The following is a 22,187-nucleotide window of genomic DNA, read 5'->3' on the forward strand; positions in this document are numbered from 1 at the left end:
AACCATATTAATATAAACACTTATTGTTGGTATGGAGGATGTATGTGATGATGTTGATGTGGAGCTCACACACTGGTCGTGTTTGCTCTTCTATCCCGCACAGATCTAGATCTCGCGGCGGAGCGTAAACGCGCGAGATTACGAGTTCACGTTAGCCCCCGCGCTCTCAGCCATTCGATGGAGGATAAGGTAGCCATGTTGTAGTCGGTGGAAAGAAAGCACAAACCGGACAAACTCGGTGCAGACTCCGTTACCGTCGATCACACGGCTCGTAGCGGCCGTCCATCCTGTTTTCTGATCGGACTGCCTACCTGTAGCAGACACCATGAGCGGCGGGACGCCTTACCTGGGCAGCAAAATCAGCCTGATCTCGAAGGCCGAGATCCGCTACGAAGGGATCCTGTACACCATCGACACCGAGAACTCCACCGTGGCTCTGGCTAAAGGTAGCAGCTAGGCTAATGCTAACACCAGCTAGCATCCGCCACTGTTGTTGACGTGTGTCTTCATGTTTTTAAAGTAACAATTAAAGTGTGATTTAGTGCCAGACCGATGTCAAACATTCGGGCTAGTAAACTTATATTTAAGTTAAATTAAAATTAAATTACAGGTTCAAATCCCGAGCGTGAACAAATCAATTACGTTAGCCAAGTGGCTAGCGTTAGCTCGCTACGACAAGCTAATAGCGTAACCATTATGATGCAGTACGCTATGATGCTAAAACTAATTAAGCTAATGGCAACGTAACTTCGTCCCGTTTTATGATTTTATTACAGAAACGTAAATTATCACTTCAACATATAATTAAACGACTTTCCAATAACTTTTGAAAATACGTCTAAGCTCTTAATATTAACCCGTCTTTGCAACATGAGTCAGCTTTCCAACTTGTCTGCTAGCATAACTTAAATCCAATGGCTTTACTATTAATATTCATTATTTTTTATTACGTAACACATTTTAAATACACGGAAGGTTGAATACAGTATTGATATACTTATGTGTCCGAGTAAAAAAACTAAACTGAAGCAAAACAGTAACAAATAGAAAAAGCTAAAGTGAACGAAAGGTAATAAGAAAAAGACATTTATATTTACATGTTCTTGGTTTTCAAATAAAATTTAAGGTTAGTACATTCAAGCTCTATAACTTTCTAAAATCTTACATCTTTACCTTCACACTATTATCAAAAAATGCCCTGTGTGACATCTCAGAACTCAAATAGCTGGCAAATAATTTTTTATTGATCAATCCATTACTTGTTACAGCTTTAGGAAAATGCTCATACACATATAGAAAACATGTTATTCAAAAGTGCTAAGGTCTGATATGAGGGTGGGTTAGATACTATTAAAAATATATTAAACAAAGGTTTAAAGGAGGTTAACCAAAAGCAGCTGCAGTGATGACAGTCATGATAGTGGGATATTCTCGTTTTTGCAACATGTGTCAGCTTTTCAACCTGTCAGCTAGCATTAGCAAGTTGGCTAGCTGCATGTAATTAAAATGTGGTCTGTTGCCAAATAGGTTTTCACATAACGTATTAGGAATTAGCCTTGGTGTTTTGGTGTATAACAGTAAACACAGTAAGAGAAAATAAAAGAAATAACAAAATGCTGCAACATTTAAGAAACATAATAGAATATATGTTTCCACAGCGAAGAGATACACAGTTTTGTGCAGGTATGTGCAGAGGTTCACAGCATAGACAATATATGCAATGTACAGAGATGATTACTTGCAACCCTAAAATGAAGACATAAGTGTAATGTCCACTGACAGCGGCTAACTTTTCTCTGTTACATGTGCTAAGGAAGAGGCTTAAGTGTTTGCGTGTCTGGCAGGCCGAACACCTTACGTCATTCACTGTGCACTCACTTCACCTGGTTCACCAACAACAGATTATGACGACGACAAATTGTTTAATGACACTTGATGAGCAGCCAAATACAACACAGTGTGACAGTAAAGTACACATCATACCTGGTACACTGAGGATTAGAATACTTTACAAATTGGGTAATTCAAGTTTCAAGTTCTTTATTGTCATCTGCAAAACACTTACAGAGCAACAGTTGTTGGCAATTAACATCTTAGATCTCAGGCTCCCTCCAACGAAGCTCATTGAGTATTTGTAAAGAAGAAAATAACACAAGTTAAAAAAAAAAGAGAATCTAAGACATGAAATAGTGCCCATGTTCAAATATAGGGATGAAATATAAAATAAATTAATAACTCATGTTGTCCCTAAATGTAAGAGGGTTAGCATATTTGATGAAGTTGATGTATTTGTATGATTCTTGCACTTTTTTGGCTGTACACACATGGTTGAATGCACTTAATGTAAGTTACGTTGGTTACACACATTAGCATTGAATTGATGTGATGTAAAAAACAAAGTATTATAAGAAGGTAAAGTGAGAGAAATCTGGGACACATTCACAAACTATAAGTTAGGGATGTAACGATATGGAAAATTTGATATCTCGATTATAGTGACCAAATTATCACGGTAAATGATAATATTGCGATATTTTTTTAAGCGCTGTAAAATATCCAATAAATAGATACATTGAAATAACTTCACTAAATCTTGTAACTTCCTTATCATACTAAAATGTTAACAGCCAAAATCTTATATTAAAATGAAACTTTCACATTAAAGGGGCAAGGGATTGGCACAGCAACAGAAAATTTTATTTTAAATTAACAAAATATGTAAACACATTACAGGAGCAAAGCTTATTTGTCTGGTGCATTTTAACAGTCAGCAAAATATGTAAACAATTTATATATTAATTATTTATTTATTAGCACGAGAGGAAAAATATATATAAAACAAAACAATGCAAGAGTAGAACAAAAGACATACAATATATAGAATAGATATCACAAATGTGCAGGAGAAACCAAAAAAACCCTAAGGGCAATGGTCATCATTACACAGAATAATTCACACATTAGAAGTGTGCATGTGAGTCAGAGGATTACCTGTATGAGAAAAGGAGTGCATGCTCTCGGTCAAAGGTTAACACGGCAGCGTTTTATGTTGTTTCCTTGAGCTTATGTCGAGAAAGCATAACTGGCCGTCTATATCGATTCTAGCTCGCCATACAATAACCATAATCACAGTGATTCAATCATAGTTGATCTCAATTAGCGTTACGTTACGTCGGTTTATATTCTGTCGGCTCCGCTCAGTGTTTTCAGCTCCGTTTCGTTTTGAAACACTTAACGTTAGCAACATAGCTGCTAATACGGCTATTAGCTACTCAGCTAGTATTAGCTCCTAAGTGTCTTAAACGAAAACGGAAAACCTAGTCGCCGTTTAGGAGGACAGATACGGCTCAAATGTCCCGTATACGTCGAGAGTTACACATTATGACAATCTTAGTAAAACCGAAGTCCCTCACACAATAACTGACGTTTGCATAGCATAACTTGCATTGGCTGTAAAGCTGTGGATGATGGTCACGGAGATGAGCCAGCAGATTTGTAGTGTTGCTACCCTTCGCAGCAACTTTCTTTCTGCATGTTTTGCACACAGGATAGTTGTCCTCCACCAGCTGTCCCTCGGCATTCTTCAGAATCCCAAAGTACGCCCAGACCTCAGACTTTGTGCATTTAGTTGGGGGGGAAAATGTCCTGAGTGCCGCTTCCGCCATGTTTTCATTCTTTGTGTTTACACATGCTACACATTCACGCAGCGCCTGCATCGCGAGACTTGAATGAGGCTGTTATTACATATCCTGATAATCCACCGCGATAATGCAATTAATTTAAACATAAACGGTCATTCTTACCGTGTAAAAATTAACCGAAATTTACCGTAATATCGGTAATCGTTACATCCCTACTATAAGTAGACTGGGGATTAAATTAACTGTTTTCGCTAGAGATTAAGAGACTTAACTAATTGACAGAACATTTTCAACTAATTTGTTCATTAATTAATTGTTTAAGTCATTTACAAGCTTAATATTTTCTACTTCCAGCTTCTTCTCTGCGAGTATTTGCTGCTTCTGTTTGTCTCATGAGATAGTAAAATGAACATTAGTGGTTTTGAACTGATTGTCAGAGAAAAACAAGCAATATAAAGACAGTACAATGTGCTTTGGGGAACTGCAGTGGTTATCCATGACAGTTTTGTGATACACTCGCATATCTAAACATATGATACCTCTAGGGCTGCTACTAACAATAGTTTCCGAACTGTAGCCTCTGCTCATGTCTTCAAATGTCTTGTTTTGTCTGTTCAGCAGTCGAAAGCCCAAATATATGTGATTTATTGTCATAGAGATCAGGGAACACCAGAAACTATTCAAGTTGAACATTCAAACTTAAGAATTAGAAATACTGCAGTAGCACTCTTTATGAGAGCAGCACAAGCACATGTTGCCAGTTGTTATATATTTATATGGTAGTGATACTTTTCACCAGAGAGCCGCCATAATTGAACATTCCTCAATTTAGATTTTGTACAGTCTGACAGACAGTGTGTGAGTATAATTTAACTTAACTCGTCCATATCAGATGAGCACTAAAGAGCGCTCAATGAAATATAAGAACAGCTTGGTGGAGTGAATGTTTTGTTGACATGTCATTGTCCTTTGACCCGTGATGCTAACTGGAAGCTCCTTTCTCCTTGTCAGTGCGTTCATTTGGCACGGAGGACAGACCCACGGACAGGCCCATCCCTCCTCGAGATGACACCTTTGAGTACATCATCTTCAGAGGCAGCGACATCAAGGACCTGACAGTGTGTGAGCCGCCTAAACCAACATGCTCTCTTCCTCAGGACCCTGCCATTGTTCAGGTACATCTCCTTCACACAAACACCAGTGTTACTAGGTGAAGACTTTTTAAAGCTCACAGTGTAACGTGAACTGTCTCTCCCTCAGTCGTCCATGAGCTCCAGCTCCTCGTCTTCTGCTGCCGCTGCTCCGACCCCGTTCCAGTCCGCTGGTTCCTACGGCCTCTTCAACCGAGCTCCAGTTCCTGCCTATAACCAGTTCAGCACCAGCCCCCTGGTTTCCCCTCAGTTTGGACCAGTTGGTGTCGGTAAGTTCTTCTCTTGTGTTTATGGGTCGAACTATAAAAGACACTAGGGGTGCAGGGCCTCAGCTGGGCATGATATCCAAGGGTTCAGGGTCTCTCTGTGGCTCCTGTACCACGTCAAGCATGCCAAAGAGACTGAGGAGGGTTTGTTCATGGCATCAGCGTGACTTCAAACAGTTGAGGCCTCACGTTCCTCCTCTACATGTGTAGTGACATTGATTAGTCGTTACTTTGGGTTGTGTTGGTTACAGAATCTTGATTTTAAATTTACTGTCTGACACATAGATACTCTCTGTAACTTAAAGGAGCTATATGTAAGAAATCTAAAGCAAATAGTCATAAAATCCTCCTAATATGTCACAGAGACTAAGGAATAATGTTCATATAACATACTGATCTCACCGACAACAATAGTACAGCCAGAATATTCGCATTTAAAAAATTTTTTTACATCCCGCAAATCATGTTTATGTTTTGAATTTGTGTTTTGGCCTGTTGCGCCACCCACCGCCGTCTACCAGTCACACAGTCAGTAGAGTCTCAGCATCAGTTAAAGTTACGACTGAGTTACCGCAGCATGGCAAGCAGCATTAGCAGTGTCCCAGTACATAGCATTAGCAGTCTCCTCAGCTGTATCCCGGCAGCAGCGTGCAGTGCAGTAACCGTTTTGGCCGCATTCTTACATACAGCGCCTTTTAATACAAGCTTTATTGAGGGGTTAATTGATTCTATAGTTTAAGAGCAGTAGCAAGTGTACAATTATTGCTTATAGTATTAAAATTCTCACGTTTATTGAAGACACTCCAGAGGATGCAACTGTTACTGAACTGGAAGTTTTCTGCAGCTGTTTCTGTAAAATTATATTGACTGTTTGGAGACAAAGTCAAAAGCTTAACCAGCCACAGTAGACTAGTTTATTGTGGAAATGTTCTTGTTCTTCACAATAAAATTGAGCTGTAACGGCTTGGGAATTTTAAGATTTAATACTTGTGGTTTTCTGAGATCTTTCTGGAGGCATTTGATCGCTAATGCCAATAATTTTAATTTTTCATATTTGAGCAGCTCCTACATTTGAGTGGTGTCCATCAACAACTCAAATCTACTGAATTTAATCTGCATTAGAGCTGCTTAATGGTAAATAGGTTAGTTTATTGGCATAAATTTAATCTTTTTATTAATTTTAAGCTAAAAAGTCCAACATTTTCTGCTTCCAGCTCCTTAAATGTGAGGATATTATACTTTTCTGTGTCACACATGATAGTTTACTGAATATCTGTGTAGCTTCAGACAAAACTGACATTCATTTTTCACTGTTTTTTAGACAGCTTATTGCCAATTATTAATTGTAATGACAGTAATGATTAGCTGCAGCTGTAGTCTGTAAACTGTCTGGTTTGAGTTTACTTCATTCTATCAGTTTTAAAACACACTGCAGACTCTGAACCTGTTTAGATTTAGTGTATTGTCTGATTTTTGGGACATGCTGACAGTTAAGACACTTAACATCATTGGTTAGTTGATGGTATTATACCAGGTGTGGTTTACACTCCCACAGGTGGGTTAGAGTTAGGGTTTGGTACACAGCCATGCAGAACAGCAAGGTGCATTTAAAGGAACCACGAGTGTTGTTGCCCTCAATAGTCTGTTCCTGCTGTTCCTCCCATACAGGACGATCAGTGCCCTCCTTTGTGAGCAGCACGAGCACAGCCTCGACCCAGTCTCAGAGCACTGCTATTGGCTCTGCTCTGTCCTCTGAATATCGCTCTCTGGGTCCGTTTGTAACTGAAGGTAAAGACCTACAGGAAGCTGTTTGAAAAGGGAATCACAGATCTGTGTGTCTACTCACCACACCGGGTGGTACTAAATTACTCCTGACTCTATCATTTACACAAGTGAAAACTCTGCACTAATAATATCTGGTGAAATACTGCTTTACTTACAGACACAGTGTTTGATGGGTTTTCACTGTAAATGTATGAACTCCTTCTTTCTTCGTATGTTTAAATCAAGAACACTCTTACTGACATATTGTGTTTCCACTTTGTGACAGAAAGTAATGACTGAGATTAATCTTTGCAGAATGCTTCTACTATCAGAAGTAGTAAATTGAGACTATTGGGCTTGAACTTAATAGCATGCTCCTCACAGTAATGTGCATGTCCTGTTGAATCAGTTCTGTGTCAGATTAAAGCTCCAGACTTTGATGGGAGCGTTTGTAAAATATTAAACTGTTATCAGAGAACCTTCCTCAGTGAGGTGGTCTCACACATGTAGCTCAGTTAATCTGGTTCACACCAAGAAACAAAGGGGCATACAGAGGTTCAGCTCCTGCTGGGTGTAGTTTGAAATGAACCCAGCTAGCTTGTTTCCCTTTAAACAGTGAGAATGACCTCTGTCTCTGAGCTGTTTTTGGTCCAATCAATGCCGACTAATGATCAGGTTGATTTAGTTAAGTCACTGTGAGCAATGTGCACCACTAACCCCAATCCCTGCCCTGGTTTCCCCCCACCAGGCCGCAGCAGCCCCACCCTGGACCCTTTGCGGAAGAGCCCCACCCTGGAGCAGGTGATCCAAACTTCCCCGTCGGCTCCGTCAGCCCCGACCACTACCACCACAGCCCCAGCCCCCGGCCTGGGACGCAGGAGCCCCACCCACGGTCGCACGGCCCCCTCCAGTGCCGGTCAGGGCATCCAGAAGGTCCAGCACCAGGAAGGCGTGGACACGAGGAGGGGTGAGACTGTCAGGGGAGGCCGCAGCAGCCAGGGCTGGTCTGCACCCCGAACCATCTCCGCCTCTCACATCACTGCTGTAGATAGGGCTTCCACTGCAGGGCTTACCCACTCTATCTTTAGCCACCCAGGTGAGAGCTCAGACCAGAGATCAGCACATAGTGTGATCTGTGCTGCTGTCTTATATAGAGTTATATTTATTATTCATTCCTGAGAGCACAGTGGATATTTTCAATAGAAGAAAATGATTCAAGACGAGCAAACCAATCTATTCTCTGCTCATTTTATTTAAAATGTCCCTGTGCGTGCTCAGGAGTGAGGCACAAATAAAACTCTGTAGTTATCTGGTAAAGAATCATTTCCACGTTGTGTGATATGTTAACATTTTGTTCCAGAGGTCCCACATTTGAAAGCGTTGTGCCTTTATCTGAAGGTAGGAGACTAGTGGCAGCAGGACTGTTTCTCTTGACTGTTGACGTTGTTTTGGAAGACTAAAAGACTCTGCTGTTCCAGGCACAGACGTCCAGAAAGCCCCCAAACCAGAGTCTGAGCAGGCGCGAGGTGAAGGCAGGGATACCAGTAAACGTTCCACAGGTTAAACCCTCCTCTGCTCTGACACCATCCTCAACAGCCCATTCAGACTCTGCATGCCTGTACAGCTTTCCTTTTGGACAGTGGAGCCCATAAACTCATCGACCCTGATCATCCCTCTTTGACGTGTTTTTCTTTGCTAGTGAACGTGTGTGCAGATTGACATGCTGTTCATGTCAATGGACTCGAGGCGATGAGACACAACGGTGTTTTCATGCTCAGCGAATACCTGAGCATGCTATCTGAATTATTTACTGCATTTCCTCCATGTTTGATGTGACTGGTGTAAAGCTAACCTCTGAAGCCAAGCTGCGTTCATGCCACTTGGCTCTTTGCTAACTCATTTTGAAAGACTGAGAACTCTTCTACCATAGTGGATGTGTGCCTTGGTTTACTACCTCATGTGTTGCCATGAAATTAATTTGTGTTTACTGGTGTTTTTATTCTGCACCACTATTTTATTATGAAAGCTAATGTACTTTGTTATTGTGTCATTTAGCGGCTGCTGGAGCACCGGCTAACCGGCGTGGTCGAGGGGGTGGACACCGCGGCAGAGGGCGCTTCAACGTTCGCCGAGACGGACCCATGAAGTTCGAGAAAGACTTCGACTTTGAGAGCGCCAACGCCCAGTTCAACAAGGAGGAGATCGACAGGGAGTTCCAGAGCAAGCTCAAACTAAAAGGTATTTGCTGGAAATATATAATATTTTAAACCATGTTAGCAGCGTCCAGGCTGAAGCATCTCAACAACTGTTGCTCATATTTTTCCTAGTAGTGAGGTATTGACTGACTGAAAATGTACATGAATGAAGTAGGGCTGTAGTCAACCAAAGAAAATCTTGGCCGCACATAATCTTCAACTAATCGATTAGTTGTGGGAGAAAAAAAAAATCTGCACGTTATTTTTACTTCTGCGATGTTGTCTGTGTCACTCTGCAGTTACACCTCCAAAACACTAGTTGGCGGTGGAGGACTGAGTTAAGTGCTGTAAAGTTTAGTTCAAATCAACCTTTATTTATATAGTTGATTCAAAACACACATTACACACACATTAAATATGGCTTAATAGAGACAGTTTCAAACACAAGTACACAAATTGGCTTCACTATAAATAGCAGAACTGACAGACAAACACTTGTCTATATCTGGACACATTTCCCCCACCAATACAACGTGCTAAAGTTATTAGCACAAGTTTATGGCATTTTACATTGTATAAACTAGCCTAGCATCTAGCCATCTTTTCCTCTTCTCATAAAACCAGGGACAACAGCAACATATAACAAAGGTAACGGTACATAATTTGGCTCCATAACAACTCACAACATTCACTGACAAAACAACTGTCTGATGCTAAACACGTTTTCCAAGCAAACACAACATGCTAACGTTTTTAGCGCCAGCCTATGGCATTTTACATGGTATACATTAGCCTAGCGACGAGCGGAGATTTCGGAGTATAAATCCCTGAAGGATAAATCACACACACGACTTAAAATACTATTTTAGTGGAGGCTTTACTGTCTTCACAATTTATTGTTTCTTATCTGTGAAATACAAGTAAATACAAGCTCCGTTTCCACTGAGGGAAATGGTTTTAGCTTACAGAAACTGACAGGAGGTCTGCGTGACTGCGTCACCACGACGCTGAGCATTAGGGTGGGCGAGTCCAACTTTCTGTCAACAACGGGGGTGTTTTGAAAACACCCCCATTTTCACAGGTAACTTAGCCTGTCCCCCCACCGCAGGAAATAATGGATTAATCCTGGAAAGCTGTTGATGTAGCACTTTTCTCCTTATGAAAGTAACACAGCGATTATTCGACTAATGAGAATTTGGTCGGATGAGAGCATAGCGACCAAATAATCGACTAGTCGGCCAGGAGACTACAGCCCTAGAATGAAGTGCTGCTAAATTAGATCTGATGCCAGCAGGGCAAGCAGTCTATTTTGTTTGCTTGTTTGTTTGTCAGTCAGTGTTCATTGTACAATTTTGCTGCAGAGTGAGCGCTCCTCTTCTTGCGCTGCTGTTCGGTAAAGGCAGCTGTTGACCCAGACTCGGGTTGAGTCTGAGTAGTCCCTATCACAGTGCCTGTTCAAGGGAGGGATTTTGCACAATTGTTATGCCTTCCTGCTCTGTGTGAAAGGTACAATCGCAGAATGGGGGGGACAGAGGTGTCTAAGCCAGGAGTGAAAGTAGTAACATCACCAAAACAATGTCTGTATGAAAGGGACATACAGCAGGATAGGACTGTGGACAGATGGGTGTGACGTTTTGACAATGTGTTATGTGTGTGACCCACCGTGGGAGATTTAAAAGTAGTAGTTAGCAGCTAACTCGAAGAATAACAGCAGCCGAAAATGTCCGCAAATTGGGAAAACAATGGGGTTTGGGAGCTCCTTACCCTCTGATCTGAGGATGAGATCATCCGCCATATAACAGGGACAGTAAATGATTGGTATCGCCATGTTAATGCCATTATAATTGTTTATAAAGCGCTGCTGTCGCATATGTTATGTCACATTAGAGGCCGATGCTGTTGTGTTACATGTCACAACCCCCTCTTTTGCTTCTGGGGTGCCAGCATGCTGTCTAAAATCACACAGTGGAGCAGCCTGATGCTGCTGTTGTTTGGTTCTGTCTTAAAAAAAAAATAAAAAATGCAAAGACAGCGTAAAGAAGGGACTTTGTGGTGGCTCTATACTGCGATCTCTGTGTAAAAAGAGCTAGTGAGACGGAGGCAGCTGCCCCGAGGAAGCGAGGCTGTGGTGATGAAAAATGTTGTTGCACTTTTCTGAGCCATCACTTTCGTTGTTAGCATACATTAGCTCTGAGGGCTAACCTGGTTTGTTTACTGCATTACATGAATGTCTCTGTCACCCTGAATGTCCTGCTTAATCCTGTTCAAACTCTGCATGGGAAAAAAATAAATAGTCGAATATTCGTATTTTAACAGCCAAATCTGATTCAACTGGCATAACTCTGAGTAAGGTGCAGCTCTAGATTCCAGACTGTTTTGACTTGTGTTGATAATGTCAAGTAAAAGAAAACAGTTTTCTGTTGAACTTTGGGAAACATGAGCTTTTATTCATACAGCAAGAATGACAAAACGTCAGATAAATATCCTGATGATGTCAGCTCAACAAAAAGATGGGTGATTGAGTGAGAGATGAAAAAGATCAGTGTGAAGGATTTAGAAACCTTCAACTTCCCTTGGGTGGATCATCGCTTTGAACAGATTAAAAAAAGGCCAAAAGTGTGTGGAAAAACAACCGTTTGTTGTTTTTGTCCTGTGGGGCTGAGAGTTAAAGTAACTTAAAAGTAAATTTTAATTAGCGTTTTTTTTTGTGTGTGTGTTGTGATCTCCACTGTGTCCCAGTGTGTCTGATGAATCAGCTGCAGCAGATGTCTGTATTAATGTTCATTTTTTCCTGTCATATTTTGGGCTTGTAAAAAGGAACGCAGAAGAGTACATATTAATGAGACCAAACATGCTGTTTTCTTTCATGTCATTGGTCCAAAACTTCAGTGTTGTCCTTAAGTGCGGCGCTGCTCGTGTGGCGACCCACAGTTCTCCCGCTCCTGTCCTCCCCTGTTCTGTTATGTGGGGGTGGGAGGGGCGGGTTTTCAATATTTGTAGTATTTATTTATTTATTTATTTATTTATTTATTTTTTTGTTGTATGTTTTTGGTTTGTAAAGCGCTTTGGGGTTGCATTTTTGATGTATGAAAGGCGCTATATAAATAAAGTTTGATTGATTAAGTAAATACGGACAAACACAATTTGACATATCCTCCGTCTTGTTTCCTCCATGTTAAATTCTCAAAGCCCGTTATCACGTCAGAAGTGTGACTGTGTTCATTCTGTCGTCTCTCAGATGAGAAGACTGAGAAGTCGGAGAAAGCGGTGAACGGAGAGGATAAGGGCGACTCAGGTGTGGAAACCCAGAACAGCGAAGGTAACGCTGATGAAGAGGGTGACCCACTTGGCCCCAACTGCTACTACGACAAGTCCAAGTCCTTCTTCGACAACATCTCCTGTGATGACACCAGGTACGAGTCCCAGTTGGTCTTTACAAGTATCAGTCAGTCCGTAAGAGTCCCAGTCAGACACCTTGTGGTGTGGGCTTAAATTTAAGGACACATTGAGACATGTGACCATCTTCATCATTTCACAGATGTCTCCATCATTGTTTCTGACCGTCCTCTGCCTCCGCTGTGAAAGTGATGACAGATGTTTCTGTTACAATCTCATGACTCTGTTGTCTGTTTTCTTTTCACCAGGAAAGCAAATGAGAAGTCTGGAGTCTCAGGTTTCCCAAGGTGAGTGTTCATCTTGTCACGTGACTCTGGGGGCTCTGGCAACCTCCTCATAGGTGGAGGAATTCATTTGTGGTGCATTTGTAGCTGATGGTGTCTGTGTTGTATTGGTGAGTGATGGAGATTTCTGTTTGGAGTTGATCTCTAGTGATTCTGACAGTGACAGATAATAAAGCAGAACCTCCATGTAAATATAATAAATCATAAATTAGCAGCATTCAGCTGTTAAAAATAACTTTATGGAGGTGCAGTTCATAGTCTCATTGTTATGCAGCTCTACATGATGCAGAATATGAGTGAGTTTTTAACACCAACCATCTGTAGCTGCTCCTCATCACCTCCTCTTCACCTCCTCATCCTGCAGGGAGCGGAGGCAGACCTGGGCAGAGGAGAGGAGGATGAATGCCGAGACGTTCGGCATCCCCCTCCGTCAGGGCCGAGGCCGCGGAGGTTACCGTGGACGTGGAGGTATGGGCTTCCGCGGAGGTCGGGGTCGTTCGGCTAGCCGAGGGTCCTTCGGGCCGCCACAGGGAGGCGGCGGCTTCAGGGGAGGATACAGAGGAAACCAGGCTGGACGAGAGTTCGCCGACTTATCAGCATACAGGGTAAAGTCTACTGAACCGTTTTTTTCTTTGTGACGTCATAGTCGTGAGGTAATGCAGAGCACACCACTGAAAATCTACACTTTAACTGCATCCCCAGACAATGATAATGCACTAATATGTTTCATACTGTACTGTGAATAGCATCGTCCATGGTTTGTAGTGTAAGAGATGAAACTGCGACTAAAGATTGTTGTCAGGATTTTTAATTTATTTTGACACTATTAATGAATCATTTATTTTACAAAATATCTGAAAATATCCATCATCATGAAGTCTTAGAATCCATCGCAGTTAACCCAACAACCACTGCCACTGTTACACTGATCAACACTGAAGTAGTAATAATAGTAACTAGTAGTAGTACAGCTCTCAGGGTACATCGTCGGGTTTTGGGGTCTCGAGGAAAGAATTACTTTCTGTGAAAAAGTAAAATAACTTTGAAACACTATTAAGTAGATGAGTAGATACTGTAGTAAAGAGACTCTGACTCTTTTAATATTTGGGTAACTTGTTTTGTCTGAAACTAAATCATTTTCAATCCACAATGATAAAAGCAGCAGATCCTGATATTCTGAGAAGCCGTAGAAATAGACAGATGTCCTCTGATGAATGACCTGAACCATTAATCAATAATTAATGTCATTTGATTAATAGCAGGGTCTGTAATTAACACCTGTCAAGCACCAAATGCAGGTTGATTTTCCCCTTGACGAGTAAATTTCTGAAGGCTATCCGCCACACTGGAGGGTAAATGTATGTACCAAAATAGTCATGTAACTGATTACTATGTTGAGAGTCTACAGTGTTTTGGTGTCATTTACGGGCGTGCTGCTCTGCTGTCAGTGTCAGAGTTTGACACACAATCACACACACAGATTACAGATTTGTCTTTACGCACGTTATCTTTCACAATAAAAGCCCTAGACCTATACACTGCATCACTGCTCACCAGCAGGACCTTATTCACAAGCTGAGACTGTGGAGATGGGTTAAACAATGTATTGAAAATAACTTGCCTTCTTTAAAGGGGAAATACCTAAACTCAGAATTCCAGTGTGTTATTTTCGAGGCTTAGAAAAGTTCAATCAATATCTGTGAACAGTAGCATCTCTCTCTCTTTAAGCCAGAAACCAGAGAAGGAAGTCTCAAATTTGTGATGTCATTGGGAAGGGGTGTCCAAACTTTTTTGACTGGGGGCCAGATTAGATCATGTGAAAATACCTGAGGGGGCCAGCTGCTTCTTGTATCATATGGGTTATTAAAAAATGACAAGACAAACGCAACTGATTAATCTTTCAGTGAAAATGTATTCAACTCTCCTCCGCTCCTGAGAGCAGTGGTCCTTTATACTTCTCTGCTATGGCCATATCTGCTACATAGCAGGAAATGTCTACAGTTAGGTATTTGCTTGTTTACCATCGATTTACTAAAACACATTACTTTTACCTGTGTAGTTCCTACTTGATGCATGTCTACTGTACAATAGTTTTGCCATAGTGAGCTGAAGGGAATATGATCTTGCTTGATTAACCAGTATTGTGTGACGGGTTAGGGTTAGTATAATATGAAAGTCAAGCCAAGGGCTGTTAAAAATTGGTCCGTGGGCCAAGATTGGCCCCTGGGTGGTTGGCTTTGGACATGCCTGTCATAGGGTATATAAAGTCTGAAGCTTCTCTATAGACAATAAATGGGACCCACAGAATGTTAGTTTTCTTTTTTTATAACTAAATGATCTTTATTATATTGTAGTGTTCTCAGTCTGAAACAGAAAATGTTCCCATATACTCTGAACATTCCCCCGGATGCTCTCAGTATCATCTACAACATCGTTCACCATTCATTGTCTGTGCAGCAGCTCCAGACTTTGTTCCCTGACACCACAAGTTAGAGTTTTTGGGGAGAGTCTGTATTATCTCTCTGTCTCATTGTGTCATACGGATTACTGTTAATTTATCATGTTGATCTGTTCTGTACGACATCTATTGCACGTCTGTTCGTCCTGGAAGAGGGATCCCTCCTCAGTTGTTCTTCCTGAGGTTTCTACTGTTTTTTTTCCCCGTTAAAGGGTGTTTTTTGGGGAGTTTTTCCTTATCCGCTGCGAGGGTCCTAAGGACAGAGGGATGTCGTATGCTGTAAAGCCCTGTGAGGCAAACTGTGATTTGTGATATTGGGCTTTATAAATAAAATTGATTGACTGTTGTAGACCATATGAATAACATACATGAATTTTCAAAATGGGCATAGTTCTTACTCAACATAATACCTCATTATGTCAATGAAATGCACTAAATCAAATGAAATTTCTTATTTATGCTGTTAATTGGTCATTGGATTTTTTCATTTACCAGTCCTCTTGGCCGGTCACTCAAAAAGTTAATTTTGGACACTAGAATCAACCCAACCCATAAAATTAAGTTTTCAGAGCAGTATCAAGGACTATAATAAGAGTATTACGTTAAGTATTCGTCGTCCTCAGAATATGGACTGATGATAAATATTTTGATATATTTAAATTCTAGGAGGTGGTCAGGTTTTAAAAATCAAAGTCAAAATCTTTAAGTCTTTGATGTCTCCCTGCCTGAACGCATATTTGCTCAGTGAAAAATATGTTTTGTATAAAATGTGTTTTAATCCTAAATGTCTTTTGTTTTTATTTCCCTTTTGTTCCAGAAGGACAACAAAGTGGCTGCGTAGTGTCGACAGGAGGAAGCTTCTCCAGAAAGGTGGAACTTCTTCACGCTTCAGTGGAAAACAAATAGTTTTGGTTGACTAAAATAATGAAGATTGTCTACTAGTTGTATATTTGTCACCAGCACTGGGGGTAGACTGCTCGAACACAACGGTGGAAACAACAACAACAACAAGAAAAACATTCTAAAAAAAAAAGTCCAGATCTCAACAAAATAATTTCCAGGTGGCTGAAATAATTATGTATAAATGTCATATTTCAGAGGGATGTTTTTTGTTTTTAATGAATTATGTCCCCGGCCCCTTTCCTAAACCTGTCTTTGATAATATTTTGTTAGCTGTCAGGGGTTGTTTGACTGACACATAGCTTTATTTGGGGGGTGGGTTCAGCATATCCTGTAAGTGCAGCACCGGAACAGCCCACAGGATCTCAGTCACACCTTTCTAACATGTATTTTTCTACTACTACATAGACTCTTCATCATCCTGTCGTCACCGTCACGTCTCTCCCACCTCTTCAGTGCTCGTGATCTTTCACCTCAAACCTCTCTCACAGTCACTTTCAGCTCCGCAGCTTCCTTTCCTCTCTCAGTCGATCTTTAAAGTATTGACTCGTGTTTCACATCTTGACATTAGCGTAGGGAGCAACATGTGTACTCAACTGGTTTTTGTGGTAGTTTTTACTCCCAGTCCACAAGCTAACTGGGTCACAGATGGATCATAGGTCAAATTTCAGAAGTTTTCTTTGGATATTTTTCATTTATTTCTCTGTGATTTGCTTCATTCATGAGTTGCTGGTGCTTAAAGGGGCTTCGGTTAGTTAGAGCTGTAGTGTAAAATCTTAATATTAACTAGCTTAAAGCCTCTCAGCTGATAGGCCTCCTAGATATGGAAGATTTAAAATGCCCAAAGTAAAACAAATCAGATTAAGTGGAAGTGTTGATGTGTGCATTAACTGGGTCATAAAAATGCCATTATTGAACTTAACTCTTTAATCAGTTGTTTTTTTATTGTAAAAAATCCAATCACAACAGAGGAGTGTAATGTTTCAGTGATGTCCAGCAGAGAGCAGCACAGACCTGCCAGTACTAGACAATATACACTATCATGAGGACGAGAGAGTTTGTTTTTAGAGATGGAAAACTGCGTGGGTGCTTGAAGAGATAATTTATTAAGTACAATTGCAACGTTTCCGCAGTTTCATCAAAATCTCATGTCAGTTGACTTTGTAATAAATACATCACTTTGATTTCTGTGTTGTGATTTGATTTTTACGAAGATAAATTTGTCTCAAATTGTGAACGGACCAACAATCGGTATGTTAATGTGTAATCTGTGAATATAAGACACCCTCCAAGAAGACAAAAAGATTTGTAAACTCACAAAACTATTTTGCAAATATAAAACGTATAAAAAAAATTCGCAGTCAAAGGCCACAAAAAAAACTGCAAATATAAAATTACAAAATATGAAAAATATAATATATAAAAAAAAACATTTGCAAATATAAAATGGACATGGAAATGCACCAATAAAAAATCTGTGAAAGCATTTATTTAACAAATAAACAAAAAGCATGGGTGAATATTTTCCAAACATAAGTTTAAAAAAAAGATATTTGTGAATCTGAATTCTAAGATAGCAGATTTGCATTTAACGCACACTCTATTTTTCCATTTTATATTTGCAATTTAAAAGATATAATTATTTTTCGGGAATTTGTGTATTTGCACATCTGTTTTATATCTGCAAAATAGTTTTTGGTGTTTACGAATTTTTTTTTCATTTGTGGAAGTTGTACAGATTACACATTTACACACAGACTGTCAGTCTGTTCACAGCTATTGAGACAAATTGATCTCCGTAGACTAGATGTGGAAAATTCATGTCACAATGAAAAACATTTCTTCCAGTTATTAAAGACAAAAACGCAAAACATGTTTTCTTGTAACATGTTTTTCTTTGAATTATGACAGTAACTGCACACATATAAAAGAAATACAAATATTAAGTAATATTATTATTTAACTTACTTGGTTATATTTATTTTGGGCATTTAAAATCTTCCGTAGCCGAAGGTGTTTGCACTTTTCCAGGTGATACTACTCGTTCATACGTTCTGTACGTTCAGCTGCTGCTGCTTCCAGAGACACACTAATTTATACATTCAGGCTGAATAAAACCCACAGGTCCCATTTCATCCACCTGTTACAGTACAACTTCACGTTTAATGCCACTAACTTTGTCCCGCGGCACTGCACAGTGGTGGACAGCCCGCTAAAGCTACAGGAAGTGATGTCAACTATAAATAGAAAATAAACAGAGTAGAAACATGCTAGCTGTCTGCGTGTAGCAACATAGTTTTCTAGCAATACTCCTACTTCTCTTTGAGGTTACGAAGGATTGGGTCTGATGAGTTATGACTGAATAATCTGACGCCGTCTCGGCCTGGCATGATTTAAGTACTTTAAAACTCTTTCAGAGGGTTTGTTGTTGTTTTTTTTGTTTTTTTTTTAAATCTGATTTGGCAGGAAATGTATAGAGTTGCACTTTTAATGCTGTTTTCTGTTCATTTGTCCTGAGATTGTATTCAGATAACATAGACTCTGTAGTGTCATGATAACTGACTCCACTGAGAATCAATAGGCTAAAAGACACGTGAATATTGTTGTCAGCAGACCTGGGTCAAACACTGTCAACAAGGATGGCTAGGTCCATTTGGTTTGGGCTGTTTTCATCAGAGAAAAGCCGTAAAACTGACTTTCCAGCTGATCTTCAGCATCTCGAATACTTGCAGTAGTTTAAAATGTATAAAAGTAAAATGAAGTTGTGTGTTGACCCGGGGCTGCTCCCCTAAAGTTGTGTCTGCTTCATGGCTTTGACTCCAGAACAAAAGAAATTCTAATGAAAAGATGTCAGGCTGACATGCAAAGCTACCTTTAAAGTACTTAATTGTGCTCAGGAAATGTAGAGAAAATGTTTTCTTGATTCGCCTTAATGCTCGAGAATAACAGCTAACATCGCATCAGAGAAGAGACAAATGTAAAGACAAGAGATTTAAGACTTTATTGCACACAGCTTTTTAAAATCTTGACAAGTGGAATTGAACTTTAACGTGTTCCCTCACTGCTGTAGAAGCTGTTCCTTCGCATTAAGGCACTAAAACTGTTCGTTTCACCCGTGTGAGAGTTTTTGGGAGCTTTGAGAAAAACTGGAGTTGGACACAAGAAGAAAAGCTGCAGCTCTCAGACAGATGTGACATGTTCTCGTGTTTCACCACAATAAATATAAACTCTTATGTTGTTTGACTCTAAGTAATACATTTAAATGATGTGTTATAAAACTCCAAGTAAAATAAAATCATCTTGCAAAACTTTCTACTTCCTTATTTTGGCTTTTAATAATGAATTAGAAAGTAAGATATTCATTCTCACTCTCTCAATGTAACTATCTTGTCATGTTTTTACGTTTGGCTTCAAAATGCATCATTTAAATTTGATTAATGTATTTAAAATAGCTGTTTATCATTGATTAATGCATGAATTGATTCATAAGTAAGCACTGTAAATGTCTATAATTATTGTGGGGGTACAGTCGAGGCTCTGTTACGATATATTTATCTTCAGAAAAATCAAACCGCAGCTGACAGACGCTTCAGTTTTGGGATACGTTGGTGTCAAACGTGGCTGAAAGCTGCAAACTTTTCTTCGTGTGTCCAAACTCATTGTGTATCCAGGTGTCCAGTGCAGGACAGAAACCCTAATTTGTTTTACTTTGTTTTGGGAGACATTTCAGAGGGTCGTCGATCACAGACAGCAGTGGTTCTCAGACGTTCAGGTGTCACGTCAGAGCTGGAAAGAAAGGACAAATGTCAAAGCTTCTGTCAGGGCTGGATTACAAACCAGGGCCTGAAAGCTCTCAGCTCACTGTGGCCAAGTAGTTTGTGGTAATTTAATCAATAATGCTGACAAAGAAAGCCCATTATAAACTGAAATGACTAGAGCCTCAAAGGGACAAACCAGATATAACATGACCCAGAAACAGGGAAAATACAGTGAAGACCTTAAAAAAAAGAACAACCTCTAAAGATTTTAAGGCATGTCTCTGGTTATGACAGACGCAGGATAGCAGTGTTTTGTGACAATAAAGACTGAACATATCAGAAACCTTAAAGTGAACAATAACTCTTGGTAAGGGTGGTGGAAAAAACAAAAATCCAGAACAGCTTGAGATCATCAACACCAAGCTTTAACAATCTTAATTTAAGAGCACCATGAGCTTTTGTTACAGCTGTTTGTATGGTTTCGGTCTTTATGCTAAGCTAAGCTAACATTTTCCCTGTTTCCAGTCTCTATACTAACTTAACTAGCTACTGGCTGTAGCTTTGAATTTACCGTAGACATAAAACTCACAAGGTTTCACCCTAAAGCAGGATTTATATTTATTTACGCTGCTGTGAGCATTTATACTTGTGTGGTGGTGTGTCTGTCACTCTGCAGTTACACCTCCAAAACACTAGTTGGCGATGAGGTTTCTTAAGTGCTATAAAGTTAGATTGATTCAAAACACACATTAAACATGGCTTAATAGAGACACTTTCAAACACAAGTACACAAATTAGCTTCACTATAACTCGCAGCATTCACAGACAAAGCACTTGTCTTTATCTGGATACATTTTCCCCACAATTACAACATGCTAACGTTATTAGCACAAGCCTATGGCATTTTACATAGTACGAATTAGCCTAGCGACTAGCAGACTTTTCCCTCTTATATGAAGCCAGGGACAACAGCAACATGTAACAAAGGAAACGGCACAAGATTCGGCTCCTTTACAACTCACAAGGTTTACTGACAAAATAACAGTCTTACACTTTACACATTATTCCCCACAAATACAACATGCTAACGTGTCGTTTGATACAGAAGAAAATCGCAAAACTCCCTTCAAAAATCAGTGATTTTAGGTTTCCTTCCTGTGTCTGGACATTACATGTTGATACTGAAATGCCATCTTAATTTATTCAGAATTGTTCTTGTTTTTTATTTAATTCGGCTAAGGATTTTCCGTTAACATTCTTGATGCTAAGCTAAACTAACCAGCTGTAGCTTCAAATTGAGCGCACAGACATGAGAGTGGTACTAATGTCAATGTCTGACTCTCAGAAGGAAAGAAAAGAAATGTTAACTGTCCCTTTAAATTATTTCAGTTTATATTGGTATTTCATGGTGCATTTTACTAATTCGTGTGTTCTTTATTATGTTACCACAAACTATTTACTGACAGGTACATCCACAGCGTACAGAGACTGGGAGAAATGGGGGAGCTGGGTCAGTGGAGGTGCCTGGTGTTAATGCTGCTCTGCATATTGGGAATAAATATACTTATAACTGATTCACTGTCCATGTTTTGTAAAAGTTAAAGGCACATTTGAGGCTCCTCTGATACAAAGTTGAGAACCACTGAGATGTAAGGAGTGTGTGTTATTGTCTGATTGGACAGATGCTGTGGGAGGAGGTGATGGAGGGGGGGTCATGTGCCTGGATATTTAAAGGAAGCCCTTTCACGTCAGGTTTTGACCAGTGATGTAAACAAACGCACACCAACACTACACGATGCTCGTATTTGTCCGTGGCCACAACAGCGGGTGGAATAAAAAATAATAGTTTTGAGGTTGTTGATGCAATAACTGAAGTGGCGGTTTGAGCATCAGGAGGTCGCGTTTGCTTCTCGCTTCTGGCTTCCTGTAACACTCTATGGAGTCACAGCCACCTGTTTTTGTCTTTGAGCCCAGCATGACATCCTCCTCTGTGGGCCTCAGTGGACTGGGGTTTTTATTAAGAGCAAATAATAAACAGTTGTTCATTAGTTTGTGTCGGCCTCAGTCTCGTCTTTACAGGTGTGGAGGGGGAGTGACAAAAGACACGTAGATGCCTGAAGGTGGGCGGTCTTCTTCCTGAAACATAATCACCTTAAGTATGTCAGAGTCTACTGTCCAGTCGCTCTGTCTGCAGTAAACACTTCCTTCAGGCTCGGATTAACATTCCCTGCATGACCAGAGAAAGAACCTGAGACCAGCTTTTATATCAAACGTAGTCTACATACTGGTCTCACTTTCTGACCACAGCAGCCTGTACTATACACTCACCAGCCACTTTATTAGGTACACCTTGCTAGTACCAGGCTGGACCCCT

The 22,187-nt window shown here is 40.2% G+C and overlaps 1 protein-coding gene across 6 annotated transcripts; it reads left to right on the plus strand.

Moving 5' to 3' along the window:
- The first annotated feature begins 144 nt into the window (after window positions 1-144).
- lsm14aa (LSM14A mRNA processing body assembly factor a) lies at window positions 145-21,861 on the plus strand. Of its 6 annotated transcripts, XM_050072189.1 has the most exons (11): window positions 145-446; window positions 4,653-4,816; window positions 4,902-5,061; window positions 6,727-6,846; window positions 7,571-7,918; window positions 8,301-8,381; window positions 8,878-9,060; window positions 12,256-12,430; window positions 12,662-12,700; window positions 13,062-13,302; window positions 15,973-21,861. In XM_050072189.1, exons 1-11 carry the CDS (start codon window positions 326-328, stop codon window positions 15,994-15,996), a joined length of 1,656 nt encoding a protein of 551 aa, XP_049928146.1. In that variant the 5' UTR covers window positions 145-325; the 3' UTR covers window positions 15,997-21,861. The 6 variants fall into 6 exon arrangements, with proteins under 6 accessions (XP_049928146.1, XP_049928141.1, XP_049928140.1 ...); XM_050072184.1 differs by lacking the exon at window positions 6,727-6,846 and having other exon boundaries at window positions 146-446; window positions 15,976-21,861; XM_050072183.1 differs by lacking the exon at window positions 6,727-6,846 and having other exon boundaries at window positions 147-446.
- Window positions 21,862-22,187: the final 326 nt, after the last annotated feature.

Source organism: Epinephelus moara, chromosome 20 (genome assembly GCF_006386435.1).
Source record: "Epinephelus moara isolate mb chromosome 20, YSFRI_EMoa_1.0, whole genome shotgun sequence".
Taxonomy (NCBI): Eukaryota; Metazoa; Chordata; class Actinopteri; order Perciformes; family Serranidae; genus Epinephelus; species Epinephelus moara.